This window comes from Odocoileus virginianus, chromosome 7 (assembly GCF_023699985.2).
Source record: "Odocoileus virginianus isolate 20LAN1187 ecotype Illinois chromosome 7, Ovbor_1.2, whole genome shotgun sequence".
Lineage (NCBI taxonomy): Eukaryota > Metazoa > Chordata > Mammalia > Artiodactyla > Cervidae > Odocoileus > Odocoileus virginianus.
This window is the reverse complement of record NC_069680.1, coordinates 46,245,165-46,265,637: the sequence shown is the minus strand read 5'-3', so window position 1 is coordinate 46,265,637 and position 20,473 is coordinate 46,245,165. Positions and strand designations below refer to the sequence as shown.

Sequence of the window (20,473 nt, the reverse complement as noted above, 5' to 3'; positions counted from 1 at the left end):
CTTAACAATCAGAAAAAATGGAAATTAGCCTGCAGTACAAAATTTAAAATGCTCTAATTTATGGGTTCAGGTTCAACACTTGTTATTAACTTAAAAATGCTCAAGTATTCTCTTATAAAGACTAGTTTCCAGTGTCAAAGAAAGTATTTTCTCTCAAATTTAGAGTACAAATTCACCAATTCATGAAGGCTGACATCAGGAGACCCAATTTTGGATTAAAAGTTTAAGAAGTTGAATAATAGTTGTGTTTAGCATTAAAGCACTCATAGATTCATCACATTTATAGACATTGCCTAGAAAGTCTAATGCATGTATTTTTAAAGATCACTGAGGTGCAGAAATGTGGAGACTAACCCCAAGATAATGTAACAAAGTCAGACACTAAATTAGCATTAAAATACTTATTTCTATTGATTTAATCTTCTATCTTGTTTATCATTTAAAATACAATCTGTACAAAGGCAACGGCACTACAGTATATTCACACAATGGAATACTTCTCAGCAATAAAAAGAATTATTGTTACTGCTGAATCTCCAAAACATTAACCTGAGTGGAAAAAAGTTTGACACAAAAGAGTCAATGACTACTGTACAATCCCATGGACATAAAGGTCCAAAGTGGCAAATTAATCTACTGTAGAAAAAATCAAAACGGTTGTTGCCTCTAGGCAAGGAGACTGCCCTGGATGGGACACTGTCTCTGCCATGTGGTCATGTTCTCCATCTTCAAGAGTTTTGGTTACACAGGTGTTTGCATTAGGCAAAATTCAGTAAATGTACATTTAAGAGCTGTATATTTCATTGTATGTAAATTCCACATCCAAAGAAAAACTGTGAACAAATACTGACCTCTAGTTGATGCCTATTAAAAGAATTTAGGGAGATGTATATAGTAACTTGCAAGTTACTTTGAAGTGTGTAAAAAAATATAAGATACCAGTAAGAGGGGAAAATTGATGGATATGTAAGAAAACAATATGGTAAAAACCTAGCAGTAGAATTTATATGGTGAGTATATAGTTATACTCTGTAAAATTCTCTCAACTTGGTTGTATTTTTGAAAATTTTCATAGTAATAATAAAAAAAATCATCTGTAAGACCCCTTCTATCTCATTCCCAACCCAGCAACTCCCTCCCCTGCCACCCTGGAAAATAATTCTTCAAAACATAACTGAAAAATAAAATTCCTCAGTAATCAATTATGTGACCACTAGTGTGTTTTGAGACACTATCCAATTCACATTCATGGAGCTGGAGAACATCTGAACAGGATTATATAGTAAGACTTTCTCAATAATTCTAAAAGTAACCTACAAAAAGCTAGTCTCCATGCTTACAGAATCAGAAAAATCAACTTAAAATGCTCAGAGCAACTAATCTATTTATTCATGAACTCACATTCACTGAAATGTGAGCTATATCCACTTGAAAACTTTATTAGGGTGCCATTCTGTGTCAATATTAGGGTGACCAACTTGTCCGAGTTTGACTGGGATATTTCTGGTTTTAGCACTTAAAAGTCTTGTGTTCCCAGAAATCCCTCAATTTGGGGATTAGGATGGTTGGTCACCCTAGCCAAGACTGTTTCATTGAGTTACACAACTCAAGTTTAATATGCATCCAGATAGTCTTCAAGTAACACACCACATGTAAGAAAAGAAGCAATCAACAAAAAGTTATAGAACAGACAGACAAATGAGATATGCCAAGCAGTCAAGCAGAAATAAACTTTATTTTTTTAATACTTTACAACAGGAAAGATTGAAATTATACATTATCAAGAATTCCCCCAAATAAGAGAGAAATTAGGGCACTGAGAGGCAACATAAAAAAAATACCTGCAGAATCTGAAGTGGTTCCTTGAGTGGAAACCCAAGAAAGGACAGCTTAGAAAATCATTCTGCAAAGTTCACTTAGAGAAGAGCCTTAGGGACCCCCAATGGGTAAAGGGATCTCTATTTCTTTCTTCTCCCTTTATCAGAGCAGCTCAATTCTACTATACCATATATTTCTACCAAGATTTTGTTTGAAGAAGACAAGGATCTCTGGCTAAGAAAACTGTGAAAACTGTTGAATTAAATGACTGTTATCTCTTTCAATCTGGGATGCTATGTGTATTGTTTATTGAGAAATTTTTTTTAAAGTTCCTGGGTAAGAAATGATGACTTTCAGCCTTGATGAAAACCTAACTATTCCATGAATAAAATGCTTATCTTCTTTAAGTCTACTTGACTTTTTTTGGAGGTATAGCTGATATACGATATTATCTAAGCTTACAGTGTCCAACACAGTGAAATCAACTTGACTTTAAACTTAAGTATACCATTTCTATAAACAGAAAAACAATATTCTCCTAATAAAAAGTATAACTCTTATAAAGAAAATATTTCTCTCCTGAATGCTCTGGAATGGAATGACTTTTGTGATTGATTTTTTAAAAAATGCTTTTTGTACAAGTGCCAACTACAGAACAGCAGCTTCACAATGTGAGGAGCTATCTTTTTAGTCAACTTATTTAAATAATTTATTTCCTTCTGTTCCATGTTCTCTGGCAGAAATAACAGAGGGTAAGAGAGACTGTGGCTGGGGTAAATAACAGGAGTTATCATGGTAAGCAAGGAACAGAAGACACCAGAAGAGAATTCCAGAATAAATATGTCTGGCTAGGGATACTCTTAAGAGTGTACTGTTAGAAAAAGAAGAATAACTTGACCAGTGGGGTGTGGTTAACAGGAAGAGTGAAAGGAGGATATACAGGAATAATGTTTCTTTGAGTAAATCCACAGATTTTCTAGCAAAAAGATACAGAAAAAGTATCTGCAGAACTATTTTGAGGGAAAAACTAATACTCAGCAGAGAGTAAATAGTTTAGGAAATCAAGCATTTCATCGATAAAATCAGAAACAACTCACTGGATTACCAAAAATTACCGAAAATGAAGTATACCTTTGCTTCATGTTTCACCACTACTTCGACAACATCGTTATGAGCTTTCTCAGAAGCCACGTGCAGAGGAGTCAAGAATCTTAAAGAGAAAAGGTCAGCCAGACAATGAATGTATTTTCCAGAAAACAAAAGAGTCAATAATTTTTAATTATTAAAAGCAAACTTACTCTTTAGTCTTTTCATTGATGTTGGCTCCTTTTCTTAGCAACAGTTCGCATATTTGCTTTCTTTTGGGATATGGAGATGCAGCAGCACAATGCTAGATAATTTAAATTGCAGCATTAATCACCTATGTAACTGATTTTTAAGAATGCTCGTGTTTCCAACCAAAAATTATCAAGATGTTAGTTATTTCATGTCTTTGTTTCACTTCTGACTTAACTTTGCTCTTCAAAGACTTTCTATTGGATAGAATGTGCAATGATTACCAAATTCGGACAGGGCCTGAAAATCCTATTTACCAGGTGATATGTTATTAAATATTTTGATCAAGCTTTATAGCTGCCCTACATCTCTGCAAAAGCTACCACTGCTGTGATGAAAACCTTAAACTGTGATCAATAGTCCTTTCAAAAACTGTTCCCAAAGAGCATGGTGTTTATGTTATTTTTTAAAGGTTAATAAAACACTCCAAAGGTCAGGATTTCTTTAATGAAGAAATAGCACAGCGTTTGTTAGCTCTGGATTCTGCTTGGTAGAAACACTGATGGGATAGCTGACAAACTAGGTGGTATTTCCTTCTTTCTCAATGAGTTGCTCCAGCAGAATAAGGACCTTGGATTACCTGTTTGGTTAAATTGGTGGTAGAAACTGATCCAGTCTGAGCTGGAGGCTTCAGGATCTATGTTTACAATGCATCAAGGAGGAAGGGAGACAGGAGGTAGGGATTCACCAATCATAAACCCAGTAAAACTCTCATGGTCATGTCCCAGATCTTTATCTCCCCAAAATCCAGGATTATACTCATACACAACAGGTGTTCAATAAATGTCAGTGAGTGAATGACTTAATCAATGTATGAATGTTAAATTAAAACTAAAGCCTGAGAATTCATGGAATAAAATTTCTGGGTAACTGTCAAGGTGACTTGCACATACATCTAAACACAGTATACATGAATGTGTCTGATTTTAACTTGTTGCTAATTATAAAGCTTATCTGATCTTCATGGCTTTGCTTCAGATTCATTCTGATACTGTTGCTGTCACCAAACTCATTCCTTTGCCCTTAATAAAATCATTTCTAATTGGTGAATACAGCTCTTTTGGTATGTTTTGAATAATCATCCCAGGACATCTATCAGGATGGCACAGAGAATGGAAAATAGTTTATATTCAAGAATTCTTGAGCTTATCCATTTCAAATCGCACCCTTTTCTCTTCTGCCTCATCCTTTTACCGGCAGGGCCTGGGACCTCGAAACTCAGAAGACACTGCCTCTGCAATACAATGTCTACCAACAGTTAATTTCTTGTATTCTAAGGCTAATCAGTTTAATAGTAGAGCACTTAAGGGGAATAGTAGAATATTTAAGGGGAATAGTAGAACACTTAAGGGGAAACAAGATGTAGAATTAATTCTTCAGACTGGAAAACTTCCCATGTCAGTTTTTCCAATCTTCCCTGTACCATCTTGATGCTGTTATGATTTAAATTTTGCACTGGTATTTCTTATCAGTCTGCAACTATGCTGTGGTTTTTTTTTTTTTTAACATGGATTTTTTTAGTAGGGTAGCAAAAAGGCCTAAAATGCTTTATAGATAGGTTCCTACATAAACTTCATGTCCTATATCATGGCATAAGGATGAACATTAGCCATAAAAGTTAAGGAAGGCTACAATTAAATCTTCCCCAAAGATATTAATTTACTTATTGTCACCTTCCTTCATTGAAAATACATTCTGCGACTCACAAAGCTTTGCTCCTTTTAAATTTCTACTTCTAAGGTAGCCTCTGATTACCACATTCTCCTTCTGATCTTCTAACACTTATCTTCAGTCACTTCCATTTTTTTCTTACTGCTTTTCCATATACCGCTCAGCTCTCATCTACTCTTGTTACAGAACCACAAAGCTGACATTACCTCCAACAGGGAAACTGCCTCTACTCACACAGATACTTTATTCAAAAGTATAAAGGGGACATATACAGACTTAGAGCTAATTTCGAAAAAAAAAAAAAAAAAAAAAAATTACAATAACAAAAGGAAAACCAGGTGGTTTTTATCTTGATGGCAAGATTAAGTTTTCAGTGAGTTCCAAATTTTCAATCATAAACACTTATGCTTTTTATAATAAAAAAGCAAATGAGATATAAGATTATAATAGAAAAGTCACATATAATATATGCCAGTATATGATAAAATTTTTGTCTAGAAGGATGCATAAATGAACAACAGTATTGACTTTTGAGGGGATGAGGTTGTCTGTTTTTCTGTATTGTTTATTTTCTTTATATATCCAGAGGCACTAATTGTTAAAAAGCACAGATTTTTAGAACAATACTATTATTAAAAGTATGATATTATGTCAGTTATCCAGTATCACCAAAAGAGGCAGGGCATTATGATTAACTTAGAATGTTTTTGGTTATTTCATTTTAAAGACTTAAATCTGAAACATTACCAATGCTGTTTCATGTGTTTGAGGATGCTTAAAGTTCACCATTTCCAGAGAGAGATGTTTTTTGATTCGTGTAACATCAGCTTCCCGTGCAGCCTGAAGCAAGGAGTGGCCCTTAAATTCATCTAGATGAAGAAGAAGCATTTAAATTGGCATAAGAATTATCAAATTTATGGATGGAACTTACCTTGTAAAAGAGACATAGTATTTTCTTGAACTTATTTTCTTTTTTTTTTTTTTTTAATTTTTTAATTTTTATTAGTTGGAGGCTAATTACTTTACATCATTACAGTAGTTTTTGTCATACATTGAAATGAATTAGCCATGGATTTACATGTATTCCCCATCCCAGTCCCCCCTCCCACCTCCCTCTCCACCCGATCCCTCTGGGTCTTCCCAGTGCACCAGGCCCGAGCACTTGTCTCATGTACCCAACCTGAGCTGGTGATCTGTTTCACCCTAGATAATATACATGTTTCTTGAACTTATTTTCAAAATTATCTACCAAAGTAGCCAGACTGAAGCTCAAGAGTCTCCAAATACAACTCTTGCAAAGGGAGATAGTGGTACTCCAGCGCCCCATGGTTGTGACTCAATTCATTCCCATGAGAATACAGCATGGCCAATTCAAAGCCTATTTGGGTCTGGTATACGGATTATTGCAATATATTCCCAGAGCAGAGTTGTGAGAATTTTCCAAATGTATAGAATTTTTCTCAGTAAAGAAATAAATGAAAAGGTGATCTTGTCCCCATATTAACATTATAACAATAGCAGATGGCTATGCTCACACACTAGGGATTAGACAAGCTGGATATTTCTAAGAGCCACTTAGAAAGGAGGCATTTTCTCGATTCCTCTTTTATTCATCAGTCTTGTGAAACCACCCATTATCCTTTATTATTCCAGAATAATTCCAGCTTAACACAAGTTTCCTATTCATGTATAGTAATATATACCTGAATTAGGTGGCTATTTCTCACTACTATCTCTACCTCATTTATAGACAGAAAACCACAGAATTGTCCAGCTACCAAAGAATACTAGATGGTACATTCTGGGGACTATGTTTACAAGACAGAAATCCTACAAGTAACACCTAAAAACTTCATGACAAAAAAAAAAAGAAAAAGGAAAAAAAAAACAACAACAAAACTTCATGACAGATAACTAGAAAGTCACATCAAAGATAGGAACAAAACTCAAATTCTTTCTTTCCAAAAGCCTATCATCTGTAAGACTAACACAAAAAGCATTTGCCTTAAAAAAGCAAATACAAATACATTTTCCTTTCATAGCATCTTAAGAGTAAATTATTAAATATGCTAGTATGAACGATACCCATGGCTAAGGAAAATAGCCTATGATTTTAAAATCCACCCCCCCAAAAAAACCAAGAAATAAATAAAAAATTTTAGGTTACTGGTATAAGAGTTTAGCTGAACATTCATCATTTTATACTTACATGCTAACCTTTCTTTTAACTGTGGTGTGGGAGCCAAGTCTATAGCACTTTTATTGTGACAATTCAGCAGTGTTGGATCTGCGCCATAACTCAGGAGAAGAGAACACACTTCAACTCTGTTCTTGGAAGCAGCCTCATGGAGAGGAGTAAACTGCCACAAGTCCATTGCATTTACGCAGGCACCATGCTGGTGGTGGGGTGGGTAAAGCATACATTTAGTGCTCAACTTTTAAGAGAACTTAGAATATTAGTACTGTGTAATTTACATCATGCAAGCTTAAAAAGGCTATGTCCCCAAAGGTTAACTCTTCAAACCAGTTCCTTCAGAAAGAGAATACATTTCTCCCCCACAGAAAGAGTCACTAGTTGCTAAGCCTACCCACAAGTGCCTATTTAACGCTTTTATTGTTAAAAAAGTTACAAATCAAACTTCAGATTTAATAAGAACTGTTTTTTCCTTTTCTGAGATATGATTTATATATGGCAAACTACATAGTTCTTAAGTATACAGTTTGATGAGTTTTGCCAAATGTATATATCCATGAGACCATCGGGCTTCTCTGGGGGCTCAGCTGGTAAAGAATCCACATGCAAAGTGGGAGACCTGCAATCTATCTGATGCTTCATTCTTATCCACAATAACATTCCAAATATTGTTGAATTGGATTCAATTTTACAATAAGCAAAAGCATTACTATTAAATGTATAATATTATGGTCACATTTATAAAGGCTCATGGACCATTTAGAGTATCTAATTATTATAATCAAGTTGTTTCTGTGGGAAAATATATTTAGTGGTAGCACAAGCCCAAGTGGAAGCATAGAGGTGTTGGAAACAAAGGTCCTTTCCATGATAGCTGCTGACAGAATGAGGAAAAGTTTCAAAGGCAGAATGGGTGCAGAGAGAAGACTAAAGAACGTGGTCAAATACGTATGTAGAGATTAGGGGACAAAAAGAAATGGGTGTGAGTAACATCCTTGAATCCACTCTCAAAAAGAATATGTAGCCTCTATTCTCATCCAACAGGGAGCAAAACAAGTTTTTTGCCAGTTTCAGGAACCTGTCTGTTAAACAACAGCCGCCCATCGTTTTGCCCAGTATACTGGAAGAAGTGAAGCTTAACAAAGTAAGCCTGTTTCAACCCACCTAGGCAGGTCTTGCAAATCTAACTAGTGGTTGTAATAATATATGGTTCATTAAAAACTGCTTTTTGATATTTTCAAGAACTTTGAACTACATTTTTAGCTACAAATTAAAGAATCACTTAGTCTGACATTCACAAAACAGGAAAGCTACTTCATATAAAAAAATCATACAGTGTTTTAAAAATCTCAAAGCACTCAGATGACCTATCAATAATCCACATTTTATAATGATTATAAATACTTCTTCTTTATCTACCAAGCACTAAAAACACAAAGAAAAACATGCACACCATAAGAAAAGTACACAAGAACTAACCTTGACCAGAAGTTCAGTTACTTCATAATGACCGTAGGAACAGGCATTGTGCAGGGGCACCAGATCACTACAATATGAGAAGGGGGAAAACCCTGCGTTATTACAGATGCCCTATGCTTTAGCTTATATACTTAAATTTAAATAGCAAATGGCTTATGTCACCTTCTGGGCTTCCCTTGTGGCTCAGCTGGTAAAGAATCTGCCTGCATTGCGGAAGACCTGGGTTCGATCCCTGGGCTGGGAAGATCCCCTGGAGAAGGGAAAGGCTACCAACTCCAGTATTCTGGCTTACAGAATTCCAAGGACTGTATAGTCCATGGGATCGCAAAGAGTAGGACATGACTGAGAGACTTTCACTGACTTCTGTATCTTTTCCAAACTCAGAGATCAAACACTGGGTCTTCTTTGAAACTTTTTCTTTTAAAGATTCTGTAAGGTAAACTGCTATATTCCTTAACATAAACCCAATTCTTTCATGATGGCAATAGTGGGAGAATTTTCTGAACAGGAAGGTACAATAGAACCTTAAAATCCTGACGTATCTTTAAGTTGCTCCACCTTGGGAATCACTCACTAATAATCACAGACATCACCATGATGTCCTTTGTTAAGAGATGGCCACTCATGGTTAAGTCTTTCTGATTCTATCAGAACTCTCCGTCAAGTCTCACGGCTTTCCTCACCACTTTGCTTATATAATTTCTTACCTGAGCCCTATCTACTAGCTAACGCCACCTGAGCTTCCATCATCATCTCATAAAACCAAGACTTCTAGAAGTGAACTCAATGGTTTCCCCCACAAACAAATTTTCTGGATTTCAGTATGTGTACCATTGGGTCTCATGCACTGGGCTTCAGAATATGAAATGTAATAGTCTCATTTATTTTATCTCATCACAACCAGATATTCAACAAATCTTACACATTCTTACACTGTAATACCTCCTGCATCTCTGCCTTCTTTGCATTTCCATTTCCTCCACCACCACTACTGCAGATCTCATTATGCCTGAACCCCTACAATGCTCACTCTCATGTTCTTTTTCCTGTAGTCTCCTTCTTCAATCTATTCAACACACTGCTGCCAGAGTGCATTTCTCAAAACTCCTCTTTTAGAAGAATCATTCCCCTTGCTTAAGATCCTTCAATTCTCTTGCACAGACTGATGTTTCCTAAACTCTCTGCTTTCTTAAACTGAGTCCAGGTCAAGTATCACCTCCCACGGAAAGATTTCTCAACCACTGCACCCAGCACTGAGCATTCTCTCCTAGAATCTCCTGTAAGTACTAGCCCTTTCTATTTATCACCTCACACTTACTAGAGAACTTATATTGTTAGGTGTCTTTTCATGCCTCCTAAAACACAGTATAAGCCCTATGGGTGGTGGCCTTAATGGTTTATAATTCCCTGTTCTCTCAGAGCAATCTGCATATTACAGAAGCTCAATAAATGTTTTATGTTGTTTAGTAAAAAATATAATTCTTACAAGATTATTACAGAGATTATCATGAGGACAGAAACATGTTAAAAATTCTCATTTTTGTTCAAATGCTTGATTTACCCTTTATCTTTAGCATGAACGTCAGCTCCATGTTGCAACAACAGCTGTACAATCTTTACTCTGTTGTAACCTGCTGCCAAATGCAACGGAGTTGACTGAAACATTAAACAGACAAATCAGTGAAATTCAATAGCTAGAAAATATACATAAAAAGGTAAAAATCCAAATATAAACCCAGAAATTGAGAAAAAACTTTATAACTTACTTTGCAACTTATTACTATCTAAGTGATAGTAATAATTTGGTTTTACAAAATCCAACATATATACCAAAGCACAAAATACAAGTTTATAAGTTCACTATTGCAAACAGAAAGCTAACTAAACATTTATTAACAAAGTTTTACTAAGATTAAGAATTAACCAAATTATTGCTTAATGTTTTAAGTTAAAAGATAAACACAATTTCATGTTACACAAAACTTAGTTGCAAAAGGAAGTACCTTTCTGCCATCACTTGCATGGCAGTTGACATTTAATGGTGTAAGCAGAGCCATCATTTTTTCCTCATTGCCACTCCTAGCATACAAAAAAAAGTATTAGCAATTTGTTTTCTCATCAGATTCTATTTGGAGACATGTATGTGACCATTAAAAATTCATTCTCTTTTGGAGTTTGCTTATTGTAAAATAAAATAATTAAAATTATATGGTAAAATATTTGTGGTACATATTGATAACACACCTGGCACTTTCCAAGAGTTCATCCTTCTTATATTCACCTGTGAATCAGAAGAACAGAAATTTTTAAAAAAATTACAAAAGTAGTATCAGTTTTATGCATAAAGATACTCATTGACCTAAGTTTAAAGTACGAAAATTTGGAAATAAATTCCAGTAAATGGAAAATGGTTAATCAACAGAATACACTGCAGTTTAAAAATATTTATATGAAGAACATGGAATACCTTTGCTATGAAAGTGAAGAAAAAAGATTCAATGTTATATAATGAAACATGACCACAGCTATATGAAAACAATATACACAGTAAGAGCAAAGCCAAGAAGGAAAAATCAAAATTTTAGCAAAGTGTGTCTTAGGGGATTGGCTGTGGGTGTAAGTTTCCTTTTCTTTTTACCCCTCAAATTTCCTGAAACCAGTATTATTTGTTTAACAGACAAAATGCCTCCACAACTTCATTCAAAATCAAAACAGAACAAAATCCATATAAAAATGTAACAGTATCACAGAAATTTATAAATAAAATCAGGACTAAATATAAACTCTTTATGCCTATAGCTTTTATATTTACCAATGAAAACAAGCAAAAACTTTAAAATCAATATAATTTAACATAATAGTGTTTATTTATTCACTTAAACAAAACCCAAACTAGTGTCCACAATATGAATTGTATACTGATTGCTGTGCAAGGCTTTTTTTGTGCCCCGCCCTCCCCCCAAAAAAAGGCAAATAGGGAATAGCATGGAACAGGGAAGGAAAAAATAAACATTGAATTGTCACTTATAGTAATAGCTCACTTTTCCAGAACTTCTTGAGGGGACTAGTCTAAATTTTCTCAGTAATACCAAAGAAAGATCACAAAGCCCAAGCACAGAAGCTTACAGCAGAGCCCCTCGGGCTCTTGACTATTAGATATAATTTTAATGGTGATCACACAGTAAAAAAGGATCCAAAAAATAATATGGCAGCTGCTTCAGAGGAAATCTCTGTTGGGGAGAAATGTGTGAAGTAGATGAAAAAAAGGTGAAAGTGTTAGTCCCTTTAGTTGTATCCAACTCTGCGACCCCATGGACTGTAGCCCATCGGGCTCCTCTGTCCATGGAATTCTTCAGGCAAGAATACTGGGGTGGGTTGCTATTCCCTTCTCCAGATCTTCCTCACCCAGGAATCGAACCTGGGTCTCTGGCATTGCAGGCAGATTCTTTACCATCTGAGCCACCAGGGAAGCCCATATTACTACCCAAAAAAGCCTGACAGTCTAAAATAAACCTAAACCAGGGGACGACAGTCTTAAATATCTTAACAGGTTCCCAGGACATCAATATGTCCCAGTAGAATACAATAATTGCCATTCTTCAAGGTTCTGAAATTGGTGAGCCCAGAATCTTGTTTGAAAAACCAGAGAATGGTTAGTAACACACAATTATATACCACCTCTGGCCCCAATAAAGGTAGGAATCACAAAATTTAAAAGCTAATTTTTTAAAAGAAGCTTTATTTTTCTTAGACAAGAATCAAATGTCAACTATTCAGATACAGAAAATAGCAACTGAACTATTTTAAAAATCTAATCGATGGCTAATTCATTTCAATGTATGACAAAAAACCACTGCAATGATGTAAAGTAATTAGCCTCCAACTAATAAAAATAAATGGAAAAAAAAAATAAAATAAAAATCTAATCGAGATCATTAACTGCAAGACACTGAATGTCTATCTAGGAAGCTCATGCGTTACACTGTTCCCAGAATACCCAAAGAGAGCTTGCAGACTTACCAGTCAGAACCGCTTTGGCAGACGGGTCTGCTAAATCCAACGCTGTCCTTCCATCTGTATTTCGAATGGTTGGCTCAGCTCCATGTTGTAAGAGCACTGCAAAATAGAAACACTATCTTTCAAAATGGTAATTCTGACAATATGATTTTAGTAAATCATTTTCTCAAAAATTTTCCCACCAGGGAAGCCCTAAGACGTCTCAAAGTTATTTTAAGACTTTATATATCCCGATAGTAGATAAATGCTGTATTTTAAAGATAAAACTATATATAATATTCCATTATTTAATGTATTAAGACACATTAAATATCTGTCTGCTGAGTTTAATGTCAGATTCTTCTCTGTTAAACAAATGACCAAAGACAGATAAAGAATTAAAAGGCAAGTTTACCTGAAAGCTTGTTTTCTGTTTTCTCATACCAAATGAACACAGCTTAAGTCAGAAAGATTACTCATAATAATAAAAATGAAATTTATAAAGCTATGAATAGCCCAAGAATAGGGATTTGTGGAATTTGAGAAAGAAGGAAGGAGGAAAAGGAGAAAGAGAGGCAGGAAGAGAGGAAGGGAGGGAGGGAAAGAGAAAACTACTCTGCAGGGTTAATGAACCCCCAATCAAAACTTGCCACATTGTAACTCAAAACACATGAAAAAGAGAAGAGTTGTACTATACTCTGTACATAATGTTATTTGATTATATAAAGATACTCCAGCACACTCTATAAGCTGGTGAAAGACAGGCAGAAAGGGAAGCTCAGCTCCTGTTCATTCCACTGTACTCCCCTATCTCTAACAGTAATGTCCAACAGAAAAAAAATCGAGCCACATATGTAATTTAAAATTTTCTAGCATCCAGATAATAAAAACAAAAAGAGGATAATTTTAACATGTCTTATTTAAGCCAATATACCCCAAATATTGCTATTTCAATATGTACACTATATTGCAATCCATACAAAATTGAGATAACTTTGTATCCCTTTTATTTATACAAAGTCTTTGAAATCTGGTATGTATTTTCCCCTTATAGTACCTCTCAATTTGAACTAGCCACATTACAAGATTTCAACTACCACACTGGACGTGTACGTGCATGCTAAGTCACTCAGTCACGTCTGACTCTTCACGACCCCATGGACTATAGCCCTCCACGCTCCTCTGTCCATGGGATTCTCCAGGCAGGAATACCGGAGTGGGTTGCCACGCCCTCCTCTAGGGAATCCTTCCGACCCAGTGATGAAACCTGCATCTCTTACGTCTTCTGCACCGGCAAGCAGGTTCTTTACCACTAGTGTCACCTGGGAAGCCCACACTAGACAGTGCAGATATGTAACTATCTGAAAAACTCTACATTATTAAAACTAATTATTAATAGGCCTCACATAACAGGAAAGGATTCTGAGCAGAGGTCAGATAACACAAAAGATAAAAACAAACAAAAAAAGGTAACACACAGAAAAGGAGAACTGGATAGACGTTACCAAATCATCTTTTTCTTACCTTTATAAATTACCTAATTCAAACTAAGCTCATGACTTTCGTATAAAGTGATTTGAGATTGGGTTGGAGGGGAGAGAGAACAAAATAGGTTCCTTAGAGCTTTCCTAGTGCACAGAACTGGCTTTCTATCTGTCTCAAGGATTTAAATGTCCCTTTTTTTGCATCAGGAAATAGAAGTAAGGTAGCAGAGTCCAAAATCTGACTCTTTAGGCTCAGAAAAGTCAATACTGGGTTAATGACTATTCTCAAATAAGCAGCCTTCTCACATGTAACTTTCTGTCAGTGATTAACCTGTTAGGCAAATCCTATTTCACCAAAGTATCCTACATGACTGACAATTTTTTCTACAAATACTTCTTTACTTATGCTGCCATTTCTACTCTCCTACAGCCATCCTAGCTCATGCCTTCATCATTCTTCATTTGCGCTATTCTACAGCTTCCTAACTAGTCTCCCTAATGTCATGCATTCCACTCAGCCCTCTACCAAATCACCATTTCTAAATATACTGCTCTCATCACATTGTCCCATTGAAAGTTATCCATGATTCCACACTATCCACACAATAATATAAAGTTCCTTAACCTGGAATTCAAAGCTCCTTATAAAGTAGTCAATACATTTCCCTTTTCAACCTTTCTCCCCAATACTTCCTAGGAAGACTCATAAAGGAATGACTCAACTCCAGCCCATTCACTGCACTATTATCCTCTAACACTCTCTGTTCACTTCCACCAAGCCTTCATCCGGTTCTCTGTGGGTACTAGTCCCCAGAGAATCCACACTTCCAAACAAGAGAAATTCTGTACTACTCTATCATCTAAAAATTTTAAGCTCAGTACCACGTTCAAAAAGATACTCAGTGACTAGGTTAATCATCAAGTGTTCTAAAATATTTAAATTCAGTCTAGCAAAATTTGATCACATTAACAAATAAATTCAATTTAGATTCAGAATAGTTACAAACTATTTCTGAAAAATTCTGGAATGTAAACAGTCTTACCGATGCAAACATCAATCTTTCCTTTAATTGCAGCTTCATGGAGAGGAGTATAATTCCAATTGTCACGAGCATTTGGGTCTGCACCATGTCGCAAAAGGAGATTGACCACTTCAGCATGACCAAAAGAGCATGCATTATGAAGAGGAATAAGGCCCCCATCATCACGTGCTTGGACATTTGCGCCATTCTGAAGCAAATATTCAACTACATCTTTCCGACCAAAACCTAGAAGAAAATAAATTATCCACATTTAAGTTCTCCAAAGAAAATATATCAAGACAGAAGCAGTAAGTACACGTCATGCTAAAGTGTTTTTGGATGCAAAACATTAACAGATACAAAAACTCATTGATGAAATACATCACTAATCTTAATGAGAAAACCAAAGGGTCTCTCTGACACATTAGGTAGTACCATTACTAACTTCAGAAGAAGGTTATGTAATGAGTGATTGAAAGCCTGAAGTTCAAATGTTTCCCACTCTACAATAGCATTCCTAACTGCAAATAACTAGTTCTGCATATTTTGTATGCATACATTTTCAAGTATTCAAAGTATATACTAACCAACTCTTGCTAGACTCCCTTTCCCACATCCCATCTCATAAAACGTTTCCACTGAATTGGGGGACCATAAGTAAGCACCAGAAAGTTTGTGCTGAAGACAGAGAGAGGTGATACTAGGCAAAAGTGTGACATGAGGTATCTCCGAAGGAGTGCCTACTCTGCCACTTGCACAACACAAGCAACTCTGCCTAGCAGGAGGACTCCTTTAATAAGCCATGTCCCGCAGTTCTGTTGCCACTGCCCCCGGAACAAACCAACCCAAAAAAGTCTAACAACTCATTTATATTGGTTTACAGGTTTAGTACCAATGAGTTTCAATCTCTTACTATTTTCATATAATAGCACCTAAAATCTTTTTACAATTAATCATTAAAGGAAAAGGACTTCAGATATATGTTAAAGCAGAAGGGAAGGTATATATAAGTATTGGGAGGGAGAGAGAGAAGACCTTTTCACTCACCTGAAATTTTACCAGAATATTCTTACAACCAAGACTGAATGTAGTCCTTCTAAGACCAAAATGGAGTTGAATGAGAAAGCAGACATATAATCTTTCCAAGGGGTAAATGTGGGACTGGCCTGGCTGTAGCTGAGGAAGAGTTAGATGACTGAAGAGATTAACTGTTTGTTTTGTCTAAATACTGCTAAGCTCTATGTCAGACATGGGTATCTTTGATTCTCCCTATTCTCAATCTTTGATTCTCACTATCCTCAAAGAGCTTACAATTTAGGATGTAAAAAAACAATCAGAACTAGTAATTTCAATATACTATAACTCATAAAAAAGGTATATATAAAAATATTACTAGCGCTCAAGGAAGAGACTATCCACTATCTAATTAGTGGAAAGCAGAGAACAGGAAGGACAATCCCAGAGAAGAGTCCAGTGATGACACCTGAGCTGAAGGCTTACATTAAAAATGAAGAGATCACTAGGAGAAAGAAGAGAGAAGAAAGGCGAGAAGAGAAGAGAGGTTAGGAGAAAAGAGGGAGTGGGAAGAAGTTAAACAAGGAAAGAGCATGGCGATTCAAGTAGAAGAAACAAAATGCACACAAGCATGAAAGAGCAAATCATTCGCAGCAGCTAGGACACAGGCTGCCCACGTAGGCAGAACTCAGAAAAGGAAGAATCTTTTAAGCCACAACTAAGGTGGTATCTGGATTTTGTCCTACAGATTATAGTGTTTCTCAAAGTGCTTTCAGGCAATAGACTTAAAGGAAATCTTTTTTTGCCTAGAAAAAAAAATGAGACATAATTAACATATAAGGTTATATTAGTTTCAGGTGTGTAACATAATGATATGATTTGTATATACTGCATGCAAGCATGCATGCTAAGTCGCTTCAGTTGTGTCCGACTCTGTGCAACCCCATGGACAGCAGCCCACCAGGCTCCTCTGTCCACGGAATTCTCCAGGCAAGAGTACTGGAGTGGGATGCCATTTCCTTCTCCATGTATATACTGCAAAGTGAACACAATAAATCTACTTAACCACATACAGGTATTTTTTCTTGTGATGAGAACTTTTAAGATCTACTCTCTTAGCAACTTTCAAATATATAACGCAGTATCACTGACTATAGTCTTCATGCTGTATATTATATCCCCAGGACTTAACTTCACATAGCTTAATACCTGAAAGTCCACCCATGCTATTGCAAATGGCAAGATATCATTTGTTTTTTCCAGCTTAATTATATTCCATCGTGTATACACACTGCAACTTCTTTATCCATTCATACCTTGACAGGCACTTAGGTTTTTTCCCCATGTCTTAGCTTTTGTAAATAATGTTGCAATGGTACTATTTACAATAGCAAAGACATGGAAGCAACTTAAATGCCCATCAACAGAGGAATGGATAAGACAAATATCAAGTATCACTTCTATCTAAAACATGATATGATAGTGGAAGACAGAGGAGTTTGGAGTGCTACGCAGTTCACTGGGGTTGCAAAGAATTGGACACAACTTAGCGACTGAACAACAACAAAAATATGATAAAATGAACTTATTTACAAAACAGAAACAGACTCACAAAGAAAACAACTTATGGTTACCAAAAGGGAATTGAGGGGATCAATAAATTAGGAGCTTGGGATTAGCAGATACAAACTAATGTTTATAAAATAGATAATTATCAGGGACCTACTGTATAGCACAGGGACTATATTCAATGTCTTGTAATAAATTATAATGGATAAACAATATGAAAAAGAATTTATACACACACACAAAACCAAATCACTGTGCAGTACACCAGAAAGTAGCACACTATAAATTAACTATACTTCAATTTTAAAAAATAGGAAGAAAAAGAAAAAATGCTGCAGTGAATATGGAGGTGTATAAGCCTTTCTGAATTAAGACTTCCTAATGAAATCTTATATAAAATCCCAGTATGTGCCTTGTTTGCTGCAAAAATACCCAATGCCTGATACACAACTGGCACTCACAGAGTTGCAAATTAACTTAATTCAACTTAAAATAGGAAGACCCAGAGGGATCAGGTGGAGAGGGAGGTGGGAGGGGGGACCGGGATGGGGAATACATGTAAATCCATGGCTAATTCATTTCAATGTGTGACAAAAACTACTGTAATGATGTAAAGTAATTAGCCTCCAACTAATAAAAATAAATGGAAAAAAAAATAATAAAATAAAATAGCCTGAGGGGAAAAGAAAAAAAAAAAAAATACTATTCAGGCTAAATCTGCCTTCTTCTCCTTTACAAAGACCCAAATGAAATTATCCCTCTACTTCAGAGGCATCTCAAAGAAACAGTATGAAAAACACTGCTGTAAAATATGAATGGTCACTGAAGGACAAGCAAATTGCCTACTAATAAATATATTTTAAAACCTCGTTTTGCATCTGCCTTTTAAAAAAGCTAATAATATCCTACAAATCAACTCTGATAGCCACACATTTTATTGATTGCAAGTATCAAAATTAAATTAGTCTTAGGGCATCAGAGGATGAGATGGCTGGATGGCATCACCAATGTAATGGACATGAACTTGGGCAACCTGGGAGACGGTGAGGGACAGGAAAGCCTGGCATGCTGCAGTCCATGGAGTCGCAGGGAATCAGACATGACTGAGCAACTGGACAAAAAAAAACAATCAATTTTAAAACCAGTTCCTTTCTCATGAATCTTCTTCCAGATCTGCTGACATATTGAATGCAACACCTTGACGGCATCATCCTTTAGGGTTTTGAAGAGTTCTACTGAAATTCTGTCGCATCCATGAGCTTGATTAACAGCAGTGCTTCTTAAGGCCCACTTGACTACACTGTCCAGAATGTCTTGCTCCGGGTGGCTGACCACACCATCGCAGTAATCTGGGCCATTTAGATCTTTTTTGTGCAGTTCTTCTGTGTATTCTTTCCATCTCTTCTTGATCTCTTCGGCATCTAGTAGGTCTCTACCGTTTCTATCCTTTATTTTGCCCATCTTTGGGCAAAATGTTCCCTTGATATCTCCCATTTTCCTGAACAGATCTCTAGTCTTTCTTCTTCTGTTGTTTTCTTTTAGTTTTATACACTGTTCATTGAAGAAGGCCTTCTTGTCCGTCCACGCTGTTCTCTGGAAATCTGCGTTGAGTTGGATATACCTTTCCCTTTCTCCCTTGTTTTTTTCCTCTTTTCTTCTTTCTTTAGCTATCTGAAGGCCTCCTCAGATAGCCACTTGGCCTTTCTGCTTATCTCTTTCTTTGGGATGGTTTTGTTTGCTGCCTTCTCCACAGCATTACGGATCTCCATCCATATAGTTCTTCAGGCACACTACTTACAAGTTCTAATCCCTTGAATCTATTCATCGCCTCCATTGCTGGAAGACCCAGCAGTGGCCACAGGACTGGAAAAGGTCAATCCTTATCCTAATTCCCCAAGAAGGGTAGTATCAAAGAATGCGCTCACTGTCAGACAATTGCACTCACCTCCCATGTTAGCAAGGTCATGCTTAAACTCTTGCATGCTAGGCTGCAGCATTATGCAAATGAAGAGCTTCCAGATGTCCACACTGGGTTTACAAAAGGAAGAGGAACCAGAGATCAAATTGCCAACATTCACTGGATCACAGAGAAAGCTAGGGAATTTCCAGAAAAACATCTACCTCTATTTCTTTTTTTTTTTTTCACTTTCTAGCATTTTATTTTTTTAATTTTTTCCATTTATTTTTATTAGTTGGAGGCTAATTACTTTACAACATTGCAGTGGTTTTTGTCATACATTAAAAATATGGAACACTTCACGAATTTGCGTGTCATCCTTGCGCAGGGGCCATGCTAATCTTCTCTGTATCGTTCCAATTTTAGTACATGTGCTGCCGAAGCGAGCACCATCTACCTCTATTTCATCGACTACGCCAAAGCCTTTGACTGCGTGGATTGTAATAAACTGTGGAAAGCTCTTAAAGAGATGGGAATACCAGACCATCTCACCTGTCTCGTGAGAAACCTGTATGTGAGTCAAGAAGCAACAGTTAGAACCCTCTATGGAACAACCAACTGGTTCAAGATCGAAAAAGGAGTATGACAGAGCCGTCTGCTGTCACTCTGTTTTGTTTTGTTTTTTACATTTTATTTATTTTCATTTATTTTTATTAGTTGGAGGCTAACTACTTTACAATATTGTAGTGGTTTTTGCCATATATTGACATGAGTCAGCCATGGATTTACATGCATTCCCCATCCTGAACCGCCCCCCCCACCTCCCTCCCCATCCCATCACTCTGTTTAATCGATATGCTCTGTTTAATCAATATGCTGAACACATCATGGGAAACGCCAGGCTGGATGTGTTACAAGCTGGAATCAAGATAAGCAGGAGAAACATCAACAACCTCAGATATGTGGATGATAGCACTCTAATGGCAGAAAGCAA

The 20,473-nt window shown here is 36.2% G+C and overlaps 1 protein-coding gene and 1 non-coding gene across 3 annotated transcripts in view; both read right to left on the bottom strand.

Moving 5' to 3' along the window:
* TNKS2 (tankyrase 2) overlaps window positions 1-20,473 on the bottom strand; it is a 65,356-nt gene that overhangs the window by 31,374 nt on the left and 13,509 nt on the right. Inside the window, exons 2-11 of one of the 2 annotated variants that reach the window (XM_020869962.2) lie at window positions 15,021-15,245; window positions 12,518-12,613; window positions 10,742-10,778; window positions 10,501-10,576; window positions 10,059-10,153; window positions 8,498-8,564; window positions 7,034-7,220; window positions 5,572-5,693; window positions 3,117-3,208; window positions 2,950-3,028 (exon numbers count right to left, since the gene is read on the bottom strand). In XM_020869962.2, coding sequence (XP_020725621.2) covers window positions 2,950-3,028; window positions 3,117-3,208; window positions 5,572-5,693; window positions 7,034-7,220; window positions 8,498-8,564; window positions 10,059-10,153; window positions 10,501-10,576; window positions 10,742-10,778; window positions 12,518-12,613; window positions 15,021-15,245 — 1,076 coding nt within the window. The remainder of the gene's footprint in view (window positions 1-2,949; window positions 3,029-3,116; window positions 3,209-5,571; window positions 5,694-7,033; window positions 7,221-8,497; window positions 8,565-10,058; window positions 10,154-10,500; window positions 10,577-10,741; window positions 10,779-12,517; window positions 12,614-15,020; window positions 15,246-20,473) is intronic. The other variant, XM_070470643.1, reaches the window with a different exon arrangement.
* LOC139036145 (U6 spliceosomal RNA) lies at window positions 19,823-19,929 on the bottom strand. The gene has a single exon (XR_011488877.1). It is a non-coding gene; the product is annotated as a U6 spliceosomal RNA (small nuclear RNA).